The following is a 12,241-nucleotide window of genomic DNA, read 5'->3' on the forward strand; positions in this document are numbered from 1 at the left end:
TTGCTGTCCTTTTCCTTTATTCATGATGTGGACATATCTGACCAGGCTGGCCTTTATTACTCCAACCATCAGCTGCCCTAAAACAGTGGCAGTAATTGGTGGACTTCTTGAACAGCTGGGAGGTGTCTTTTTAACAACTGAGTGGCCTGCAGGGTAATATTGAAAGACAACCACATTGGTTTGCAACAGGAGTAATAAAAAGGCAACACTGGGTAAGGCATTTGGGTTTCTTCCCATAAAGGATATTCATCAACCAGATGAGTTTATACTGCAATTGGGCGGCTTTGTGTTTACTCTTACTGCTTTCTAGATTTGAACAAAAACAACCTCAATCCAGATTCTCAGACTGTCATGGTGGGATTTGAACTTGTGTTCTTTCAGTTATTAGTTCTAGTTCTGTAATATAACCACTAAACTACTAATCCCAAGTTGAACTTGTATATCCTTATCTTCTGTAATCACAATGCTACCTACGTCCAAACCTGTAACATTGCCAGCCTCTTTTCCTTTATCTGTGGCTTTTCCTTTATCCATGCCTTTTGTTACCTTCAGGCTTGATTGTTCCATTGCTCTCTTGTGCGGCCTCCAATTCTTCACTGTTTGTAAACTTCAACTTTTCCAAAACTCTTGTTTTCCTAGCCTGCATCATATCCAATCTGCCCATTGCTCTTTATAAAGTCCATCAAGCCTCAAATTTACAGTTTTACAGTTGGCATTTAAATCTCTTTATGGTATTGCCCCTCCTTCTGTAATCTCCTGCCCAGCACTGCTACTTCATATTTTGTTCCCATAACCCTGCAGTCTTCCTTTTCAGGGAATTGGATTATTATCTGTAAAGGAAGATTGCAGGGTACAGGGTGAAGGAGGGTGAATAATTGTTCATTCGGAGAGCTGGTACAGGCATGACTCAGTTCCACGTGGCTCAGTGGAACTGAGCCATGACAGATCAGCCATGATCTTATTGAATGGCGGGGCAGGCTCGAAGGGCTAGATGGCCTACTCCTGCTCCTATTTCTTATGTTCTTATGACGTGCCTCCTTCAGTGCTGTAATAATTCTGTGACTTCATCTCCTGGTTTGGGGTGCGTGCTGTCAGTCATCCACGTTCCACTCTGAAATTATTTTCTTCAACCCCTCCACCTACTGCTCCTGCCTCAACAACCAACTTTAACCTTACCTCTTGAGTCAGCCTTCTTTGATCATCACTCCTAATGAACCAAACACCACATTGAAGTTGTAACTTAGATGCAAGTTGTTGATGATGATATTGAATACTGAGCTGATTTCACTAAATCGTCAGTGATCTCTTAACAGTATAATGTAAATTATGAAACTTTTAAGCACAACGATAAGCTGCAACTGAGAAGGACATGTACCTGGTTGTTACAAAAGTTTCTTTCCTGTATTTTCTTTCAGCTGGAGAAAGTCCTGCAGCAAGGAGATATTGGTGAATGTGCAGAACCATACATGATCTTCAAAGAATCTGACACAACCAAAGTAAGAACCTTTCAGAGGTATTTTGGAAATGTTATGAATTAATGTTTAGCAGTGATTACAAAGGAAAATTTAATTTGTGTTGCTAAATGCAATTGATCAATGATAGCTTTGTTCCATTTTTAACAAATTCAAGTGTTTTTTTTTGTGTGCTGGATGGAAGAAGGTAGGCCATGTTAGATGGCTGACTTGCAAGATTGAATTTACCTTTTAAGAATAGTATAGGGCTACTGTAGGAGTAGGAGTTTTGTTTCAGTTTGGATTGTAGAGAATTTCCTCTTAATTATGTCAACTTTTTTTTGTTACAGAACAAGGAAAAGTTGGAGAAGCTAAAGAGCCAGGCAGAGCAGTTTTGCCACAGACTGGGGAAGTATCGCATGCCTTTTGCTTGGACTGCCATACATCTAATGAATATTGTTAACAGTGCAGGAAGCCTGGAGCGAGACAGTACAGACTCAGAGATAGGAGCAGGAGGTGAAGACCTTGTCCAGAATATTTTTTGTTACAAACTGTAACAACAATGCTTCTGTCCGTATTTGTATATTTATCATTTGGTAGTCTTTCCTTGCTCTTTAAATTGAGGGATGCCTTAGCTTTGAATGTAATAATTTTTGATACTCAATATCAACAACAAGGTCTGACATAGCACAACTTTGACACCAAGCTAGGCTCCCTCTAATAAGCCCCAAGATCAAAAGAGTACTTAAAATGCACCAGTGTATATTTTTCTATTTCCCACATTAACCATGTTGGCCTCCAAGTCAGAATTTCAAATGGGAAACAGTCCCATCAGCTTGGATTAAATTTGAACCCAGCACACCACACCACACCTATGCACATCTAAGCACACCACAGCTACGGATTCCCCTTTATCCACCTTCCATGCTGCTTCATCAAAAAAGCATGATTTCCTTTTCACAAATTGTGATTATCTATGTATCCTGCTATAACCCTGTTATTAAAGGATTCAAGCATTTACCCTGTGATAGATGTTAGGCTAACTGGCCTATAGTTTCCTGCCTCCCTCCTTTCTTAAATAAACGTATTAAATTAGCTATTTTCCAATCTGCTGGAACTTTTCCAGAATATAAGGAATTTTGGAAGATTATGATCAATGCATCTGTCTTTGCTGCCACTTATGTTATGACCCAAGGATGCAGGCCATCTGTTCGTGGGGATGAGTCAGCCTTTAAGTTTAATAGTTTTCCTGGCGATGGTGTTTGCTTTAAGTTCATCCCTCTCTATCACCTCTTGATTTTCAAGAATCTTTGGGAAATTTTTTAAGTCTTTAGTACCTTCATTTATTTAAATAATTTTCATAAAATTATTTAATAATTTAATAAGTTAATAATTATTACTAACACTCAGTCAGCACTTTAGTAAGGCAACTGATCAGGTTTTGACATGTATCATTATGGCTGCTTTTGCATGACAGATGCAATTTAGGCATGAATATCTATGACTTAGAGTATTGTGAAATGGCCACATCAGATTTCATACTGACTTGCACTGGCCCATATTCTGACAAAGCAGAGCTTCCTGCACAAGCATTTGAACATAGGGCTATGTTCCTACAAAGAGCTAACTGACTTGATAGCCCTTAATTAACTTTAATAATATAGAAGGAGCTTCATTCTTAATCAGGTTTGTAAAGATGGCTTTGGGGCAGTATCACGACAATCAGTGTAGAGCTTTATGCACAGATTGGCAGTCAATGTAAGATGGCAGTCAAGAAAATGGAATAAGTTACGAGTAATGTTACTAAATCATTTGAATTCAAAAGTTCCAGATGACATGATAAAGCTGTCGGTAGGCTTGAATGCAACTTTGGTTTCCAGGTTAAGGTTTATAAGTTGTGCAGAGAGGAATAAAGATGATTTCTGGTGTTGGAGGGATGAAATATTTATGAAAAAAGATCTGATAATGAACACTGAAGCGAAGTTGTAGACCAACTGAGATACTGTAGAGGGATAATATTTTCAGATATGCCAGAGCAGCAAGACAAAAGAATGAAGACTTAACTTTCATGAACGGTGGGTTTAGTTATTGGGAGTTATTTGGGAAGTGTGTCCTTTGGATAAGATGTTAAACCAGGGTCTTATCTGCTGATTCTGTTGGTTCAATTAGACGTTTAGTTCCTCAGACAGTGTTTTGGAGAAAACAGATGGGATTCTCAAAATTCTCCTGGCCAACAGTTTGCCTCAGAAAAACCCACTGAATGTCCATTACATTGTTTACAGGATATTGCTATATGTAGTTGGTTGCCTTGCTTTGTCTGCAGCAGCCACTGAACAGTTGAGGATATTTCTGAATGATTTGTTAGGAGCATAGGAAAATAGAAAGTAAGAATAGGATTATGCTATTTGGCCCTTCAAGGCACCTTCGCTATTCAATAAAAACATGGCTGGTTAGAAACATAGAAAATAGGAGTGGGAGTAGGCCATTCAGCCCTCCTTGCCTGCTCCACATTCATTAAGATCTTGGCTGATCATCCAACTCCCTATGCCGCCTTCCCCCCATTTCCTTTGATCTTCTTACCCCAAGAGCTGTATCTAACTCTTTCTTGAAAACTTACAATGTTTTGACGTCAACTGCTTTGTGTGATAGAGAATTCCACAGGTATGCCACTATTGGGGTGAAAAAAATTCCTCCTTATCTCAGTCCTAAAAGGTTTACCTCGTATCCTTAGACTGTGACCCCTGGTTCTGTCCATGTCAGCCATTGAGAACGACATCCTTCTTGCTTCCACCCTGTCCAGTCCTGTTAGAATTTTACAGGGTTCTATGATACTCCCTCATTTTTCGAAACCCCAGCTAAGAAAATGTTAACTGACTCAAACTCTCCTCATACATCAGTCCCACCATCCCAAGAATCAGTTTTGTAAACCTGCTCTGTACTCCCTCTATAGCAAAAACATCCTTCCTCAGATAAGGAGACAAAGACTGTGCAGAATATTCCAGGTGTGGTTTCATCAAGATTTTGTATAACTGCATGCAGTCATTCCTGCTCCTGTACTTGAATCCTTTCACTAGGAAGGTCAACATACCATTTGCCTTCTTTACTGCCTGCTGCCTCTTCCTTCAATCTAATACTATCTCCAATTACCCTTGTAAGCCATGGTTTGGCCTTTTTACTCATTTTAATTTTGCACCAGACAGGAGTAAACAGTTGTTGCAGTTCACCCACGTATTTTGAATGTTTGCCTATCCACCACCGTACCTTTAAGTAACATTTCTCAATTCATCATAGCCAATTTGTGCCTCATACCATAATCTCCTTTATTAAGATTCAGATCCCTCATCTCAGAATCAACTTTGTCACACTCCATTCTGATAAAAAATTCAACATATTATGATCATTCATACCAAGGAGCACAACTAGATTGCCAATTATTAATTACTTATTAGACAATACCAGTCTAGAATGGCTTTGTTGTGGGAAATTTACCACTTCAGAGTCAGATTTGGACGTTCAACAAAACAGTTTTATTTTGGACAAAGCTTTGGGAGAAAGCACTGGTACTCTGCAATCCTTGGCAGCTTCCTTCTCAACCACACAACCATAGTTGGGTATCTTTTATACTTTTTAGACAATAGGCAATACGGACATTAGCCATTAACACATCATTACAAGTTGAGTAGACAGATACAGACATTGACAGTTAACGCGTCATTACAAACAGACAGGTACGGACATGGACGGTTAACACATCATCATGTGTAGAATGGCAGTTATGTCCTCTATCAGTGACTGATTTTGATATATGTACATTTATGTATTTCTATCCCCATTAGTGGTTGATCTTGTCACATTTATGTTCCCATCAGTGGCTGACCTTGTTATCAAACCCATTGTTCTAGGTCTGCTCTTTATCTCAAGTCTTAAAGTGTCTCAGGCCTCACCAGTTTCTTGCAGCAATTCAGATACTGCAGGTTTTAACTCGTTGTGTAACTCTCTGTGCCCAAAGTCAGTGCCTCTTAATGTCCCTTCCCAGAGTCCATTTTGTGTGCCAGGTAACTATTTTGCGTCCATCACTTTAATTTCACCATAACAGCCCGTTCTCTAGTTGGTTTCTCAACGCATTGTTCCAGAAAACCATCCAGTATGCACTCCAGGAATTCTTCCTCTATGATATTGTGACTAATTTTATTTGCTCAGTCTTTGTGCAGATTAAAGTAATCCATAATTACAGATGCTCTTTTATCACATACATCTCTAATTTCCTATTTAATGCCATTCCCAGCATCAACAATAGTTTGGAAGTCTATATACAATCACTACTAATGTTTTTTGCCCTTGGTGTTTCTTAGTTCTACCTATATAGATTCCCCATCATCAGAGCTTATATCCTTTTTCATTATTGCGTTCATTTCTTCTTTAACGAACAATGCAATTCCACCGCCTTAATCTTTTTGTTTGTCCTTCCTAAATACTGAATACCCCTGGAAGTTCAATTCCATCCCTGGTCACCCTGCACTCATGTCTCTGTAACCCTAACTATTATCATACTCATTTATATCTATTTGCATGATTAATTCATCCCTTTTTTTGCAGATGCTCTGCTTGTTAAGGCACAAAGCCTTAAGGCTTGTCTTTATAACCTTACCTGTCCCTTTCTCACTATTTTTCACTGTGGCCTTGTTTGATTCTGGCCCTTGATTTCTCTGCTTATCACTCTTCTGTGGTCTCAACTTCACCTTCCTGTCTGCTGCTACCCACCCCCCCACCCAAACCTGGACTCCCTTCTACCAAAAATCTATCTAACTCAGCCATGCATAAATTAATAACCAAGCTTCCACTGCTTTCTGGGGTAGAGAATTCCACAGACTAGCAATGCTTTGAAAGAAAAGTAAATGTCTTCATCTTTGTATTAAAAAGGAGTTTTTTTTAACTGTGTCCCTTTGTTTTAGTCTCCTTCACGAAAGAAAACATCTTTCAGGTATTAACCCGACTAAATCCCCTCAGGATCTTAAATGTTTCAATAAGGTCACCTCTTATTCTTCTGAACTCCAATGGTATAGGCCCAACTAATGCACTATATGAATGGAAGTCTTTCTGAAATTCACATTAACTTATGTGACCTTCAAACCAGTTATAGTGGCTTTTGTGTGTTGTTTCAACATGAATGTGGAATGAATTGATATAGTAACAACTATATAATTGGTTTATAGGGTGCATTCTTAAATGTTAGCAATGTAAAAGCACATCTATTTAAAGCAAATAATTTTAGAAAGTAATGATTGGTGCCTGCACTGATAAGTTATGTTGCAGTAACCATTTACGTACCACTTTGACCTTCAAATGAAATATGAACAGGATGGGAATGGAAGTTTTAATTCAGGCAGGCATTATGATCAGTGTAGGCATGGAGGGCTGAAGGACCTGTTCCTGTGCTGTACTTTTCTTTGTTCTTCGTTATACTTGCTTTTGTGGTACAAAGTTACTTAACACTTGATTATTGCAGCACAAGAGGCAGGTTACCAAATCAAGTGTCATTCTCACATGAACCACCTTAATCTAATCTAATCTGATTTTTCAGATCACTTCCCATCCCCATTTTCATGTTTTTCAGAAGTTTGTCACACACACTGCAGTTTCAAAATAACCTGTGGATACAAGTCTATACTGTCCCATTAAAATTATTTATTATGTGTGCACTTGTCAAGCTTCATTAATCAATGGAAACAATCTAACATTATTTACATTAGCATTGCCCTTGCTAATCTTAGACCTCGAGCAGGTCACCATTATCCTTTTGATATGAGTTGCTGAAATGTTGTAAATTAGTTTTGAAAAGTTAATTACTGCTCACCTGATGAAGGAGCAGAGCTCTGAAAGCTTGTGATTCCAAATGGACCTGTTGGACTTAAATCTGGTGCTGTGAGACTTCTTACAGTGCCCACCACAGTCCAACGCCAGTATCTCCACATCATAATTACAACTAAATATAGAAACTCGTAGGCTGCAAGTTTATTAACACTATAAAACAATATTGCATTGTACGCAACTTAACAATTTACAATTTCTCAGGGTAACAGAAATTTTGGCAGAAACTGAGGGAAAATGGCATATCATTTCTCTGGCTGCTAGCAGTTATGGCAGGAAATCGGGAGAAACTCTGGAAATTTTGGACAATCTAGTATATATTGGTATACTAGTTATTGATTTATGACCTCAGCCTAACTCTAACATGAGGCTCGTGGGACTTTATCCTTCAGGGAATCTTACTCAATTTGCAGGAATGCCTACCTTGAGGAAGTTCTGCTCTTCTCTCCGACAGTATTCCTGATTTTCTCTTGTAGCCTGTCCACCTTCATTGCTTGCCGTTTCCCTCCTGGTGTTCGACAAGTTGTTTACCAAAACTCAACTTTCTTATTTTTATTTTTCCACTTATAAAATCTCGCTTCTCATCTTGTTTTCCAACTCCACCCCACCCCACCGGTCAACTGCCACATTCCTCAGGTTGTCCTTTGGCACTCTATACTTTTATTCAGATGCTGTGAATTCTTAATGGACGCAATTATCACTGTTCGCAACCTTTTTTTATCACCAGTTGCATTCCCTTTGTATTTTTGTCTGTGCCAGTCCTGTTGATTACAGGCCCCCCTCCATCCTTGTAGTATAAGCCTTGCCCAATTTTCCTTGTCTTCAGCTCTGACGAAGGGTCATTCAGTCTCAAAACGTTGGTTCTAATCTGTCTGCACAGATGCTATCAGTCCTGCTGAGATTTTCCATCATTTTCTGTTTTTGTTGCATTTTGTATAAGGTTGGTTTCAGGATTCTGGATACACTTGTATATGTAATGTTGTAACTGTTTTACATTGACATTAGAGTCACAATGTCAACAATGATCCACTGCCACACAACCACAAATATAAAAACATTAGAATGGCTTCTTGAAATTGAAATGTGGGGACTTCCAGTAAGATTTCTGATCCTTCCGGGGTGAAGCTCCCATAAATACAAGTATGCTTGCTCACGCACACACATACATTACAGTCTTTATGTCTCCGTGGTAAATGCACATCTGTTACGCAGTGAATAAAAAGAAATAAAACTTGCCTTTACATATTGTTTACAGATTTTTGAAATCTCTTTTAAAGTCCTTCATGCAGTATATTATCTTTGGATACAGTTTTGATAGCGCTTAGACAAATGCAGTTGCTGTTCTGCAACAACATTGTGTAGCAAACCATGAGATGTTTTTGGTCAAGTGAATAGAAGGAGGAATGTCGCTAGATTAGAAGGAGCGCTCCTGGCTTCACTTAATGCTGTGGGATTTCTAGCATTCATATGAGCTGAAAGAATTGGCTTATAGGATCTCAGTTACAAGATCCCATCGGACAGCCAAAAATCTTAGTACTGTACTGAAGTATCAACTCAGATTATGTTCTGAGTTTGAGACTTAGACTCTCATTTTCAGATCCAGAAAGAGGAGCACTATCACTTCAAGCAAAACAGTCTGGTTTGGGAGGAAATTTGGCCTTGCTGCTGGGAGAAACATATACGTTGATTTTGTGTGATAGGGTGGTCAGGTTTGGCTATGATGTTTTCACTGACAAATAACTTCTGGCACTCATTATTTTCACTCACCAAGAATGGCTGCTGCTTGTGCGGCACTGAGAAGAGAAAATTAGACTTTGCAAACTCATTATAGCGTTGTTCCAGTTTGCAGGAGCAGGGAGCACTGACATGTTTCTTTCACTGGTGTGACATTATTTTCTGATAGAGCGGAAGGGTTCTTGGTCAGAAAGGAGGAATTCTGGTCTTGTCGGAAGGCGGTCTCTTGAACGAACGACTAGCGGAGATGAATCGTGTAACCTTTCGAGCTTCAGACCAGCCACGCTGACCGTCACAAACTTCTTCAAACAGGTAACTGAAATAAATGCATATTGCATAGGATTCAAACCACCTGTAATATCAATGTATGACATATGAAATAGAACTTGCGTACCTTACATCCCTTCTTTGTCACCCCACCTCCACCTCACGGCAATGTCTAGGAGGGAGATCGCCTGAGTGATGAAGATTTGTATAAATTTCTTGCTGATATGAGAAGGCCTTCATCTGTTTTACGGAGACTGCGACCAATCACAGGCAAGTTATTTTTTTTAAAGTGTTCGCTTTCTTGTCTGGCATCTCCCTCAATGTTTTAAATGGGGGTGAAAGCACTGCTGGGTGTGGAGTTGAACTGTCCAGTTATTCTCAGCAAAGGAAGTGATTGTAGCAGTTTGATTGGCTTCATTTTGTCTTGATGAGGTTGAAGTAAATGAGCCTGGCTCCTTGCTCTTGATCAGAAACCATTGATCAGACAAAGCCCCCTTCCGGAAAATAGGCTGCTGACTTACTTTGGCCATTCAGGTGAAGTGCAAAATGAGAAAAACAGGATTCTGAATTTGCGGAAATGAGAAAAAGGTGGGGGAAGGAAAGGGACACTTGCCTGTGATAGTGGAAATATCGAAGGCTGAGTGATCTTGGCAAACTATTCCTGACTGAACCATAGAAGCCATACAGTATGGAAGGAGGCCATTCAGCCCATCTTGTCTCCACCAACTCTCTGAAAGAGCATCTTACCCAGGCCTACCCTTGTGCCCTATATCCATAACCCCATGCATTCACCATGGCCAGTTCATGTAACCTGTGCATCTTTGGATTGTGGGAGGAAACCGGAGCGCCTGAAGGAAACCCACGCTGACATGGTGAGAATATGTTAACTCCACACAGTCAACTGAGACTGGAATTGAATCTGGGCCCCTGGCACTGTGAGGCAGCAGTGCTAACCACAGTTGACAGAAATGTAGATAATATATGAGTGAATCTTAAGATTGAGAAGGATAATGTAGCTAACTAAAGGAGCTGGACCTAACTCTGAATAATGCAGAAGCAATTGAGATGACTCAGTCACAAAGCTTCCATTGACTGGTCCTTGTGTGGTTCAGGTAGAGGCCAATGAGCAAGTTGCTATTCTGTTTTCGCTCGTGGGAAATATTCAGCAACTAAAATTAAAACAAAAAATGCTGGAACGGCAAAGCCAAGGTCTATCCACATCTGGAAGGGAAAGATTACATTTTCGAATGGAACCCTTCATCATAAATATTATTCACAATGTTAATTGTTTAATTTCTGAGAACATCTTCCCCCTCTCCCACTGCATTTGAATCTCATTTGCACCATTCTCCTTATCACCAGTATTCACAAACATGGCTGACTATGCAAAACCACTGTTTCAGTTTGTTCCTACCCCAACAAACTAATCTTCTCTTGGACTGTCCTCTTTCTGCTCAGCGATGTTCAAGATTTCTGTGATGTTCTGTGTTTGGCTCTGATGAATGAAAAACTGAGAAAAGTACAGCACAGGAACAGGCCCTTCAGCCCTTCAAACCTTTGCCAATTCTGATGCCCTAACTAAATTTAAAAAAACTGCCCTTTCCTGGTCCATATCCCTCTGTTCTCTCCCTATTAATGTGCCCATCCAGATGCCTCTTAAATGTTGCTATTCTGCCTGCTTCCACCAATGCCACCTTTTTCAAGTGCTGATTGAAAAGTTCACCAGTTCAAGAATTTTTCTGCTTTTAGCTCAGAATTATGGCACTTAGTTTTATTTGTGCCTTATAGTACCAGACAGTTTTAAAAAGGAAAATGTCGGAAAAAATAAATTAAAATCTTATCACAGTTTATTTTTTCCTTTAGAACTTTTTATCATTTCGTTAACATTTGATTTTTTTTTTGTGTTGCTATCTAAATGCAGCTCAGCTGAAAATAGATATCTCTCCGGCTCCGGAAAATCCCCATTATTGCCTGACTCCCGAGTTACTGCAAGTTAAACCTTACCCCGATACTAGAGTCAGACCAACAAAGGATATCCTGGAATTTCCATCAAGGGATGTATATGTGCCATATACCACATACAGGTCAGAAAAATAGTGATATTGTTTAATTAGTATTATGTACAGTTAATTCTCATGGTTTAAAAAAAAGGAACAGTGAGGTGAGGGCAGCACTGTACAATTACATTCTCTCATTTTCCCAATGTTAATTGTACACAAAATGTTTGGTCATGTGCTGCTTGTGACAGTGAAGAATCTGAAACATTTGAGATGACATTTGTAGTTCAGGGCACTGGATCCTTCTTTGTTACAGTTAATCTTATTGAACAACAGGGGGCAGTAATCCTTTTTTTCTCTTTGCACCAGCAATGATTTAATGAATGAAGTCAGTGTAAAATTAGAAGTGTAATAAAATCAAATGTGCAATGAAATTGGTATCCAAGTTAACCTCGTCGGCTTTAATCCCAATTTATGTGAACCCACCTTTCAGTGCAGCGTGACCAATTCCATGGGCTGCATGGTCTGTGCAGTTTTGGTTAAAGCTGTTAAAGTAAGCTTGGATATTGCTTTTATACTCGGACTTTGAGATTGTATTTACATCATTATGAGAATTTGTCAGTAATGACATTTTTGTGAAATTGTGGTTCTTGCCAGGATGGCTATCCTTGATTTTGATTTGATTTGATTTATTATTGTCACATGTATCTGTATACAGTGAAAAGTATTTTTCTTGCACGCTATACTGACAAACCATACCGTTCATAGAGAAGAAAAGGAGAGCGTGCAGAAGGTAGTGTTAGAATTATAGCTAGAGTGTAGAGAAAGATCAACTTAATGTGAGGTAAGTCAAAATTGTTATTTGGGAAGAAATTCTAAATAGACAAGCGTAAATTGTAGAATGGCAAGATTGGAATCAGTGTG

At 39.2% G+C, this 12,241-nt stretch overlaps 1 protein-coding gene across 16 annotated transcripts in view; it reads left to right on the forward strand.

The window, feature by feature from the left end:
- dock7 (dedicator of cytokinesis 7) overlaps positions 1-12,241 on the forward strand; it is a 170,538-nt gene that overhangs the window by 35,482 nt on the left and 122,815 nt on the right. For all 16 annotated transcript variants that reach the window (XM_080195666.1, XM_080195667.1, XM_080195668.1 and 13 more), the window contains 5 exons: positions 1,416-1,496; positions 1,802-1,967; positions 9,223-9,365; positions 9,497-9,590; positions 11,242-11,404. In XM_080195666.1, the coding sequence (XP_080051792.1) occupies positions 1,416-1,496; positions 1,802-1,967; positions 9,223-9,365; positions 9,497-9,590; positions 11,242-11,404 (647 nt within the window). The remainder of the gene's footprint in view (positions 1-1,415; positions 1,497-1,801; positions 1,968-9,222; positions 9,366-9,496; positions 9,591-11,241; positions 11,405-12,241) is intronic.

Source organism: Carcharhinus amblyrhynchos, chromosome 9, assembly GCF_965287045.1.
Source record: "Carcharhinus amblyrhynchos chromosome 9, sCarAmb.v2.hapA, whole genome shotgun sequence".
Lineage (NCBI taxonomy): Eukaryota > Metazoa > Chordata > Chondrichthyes > Carcharhiniformes > Carcharhinidae > Carcharhinus > Carcharhinus amblyrhynchos.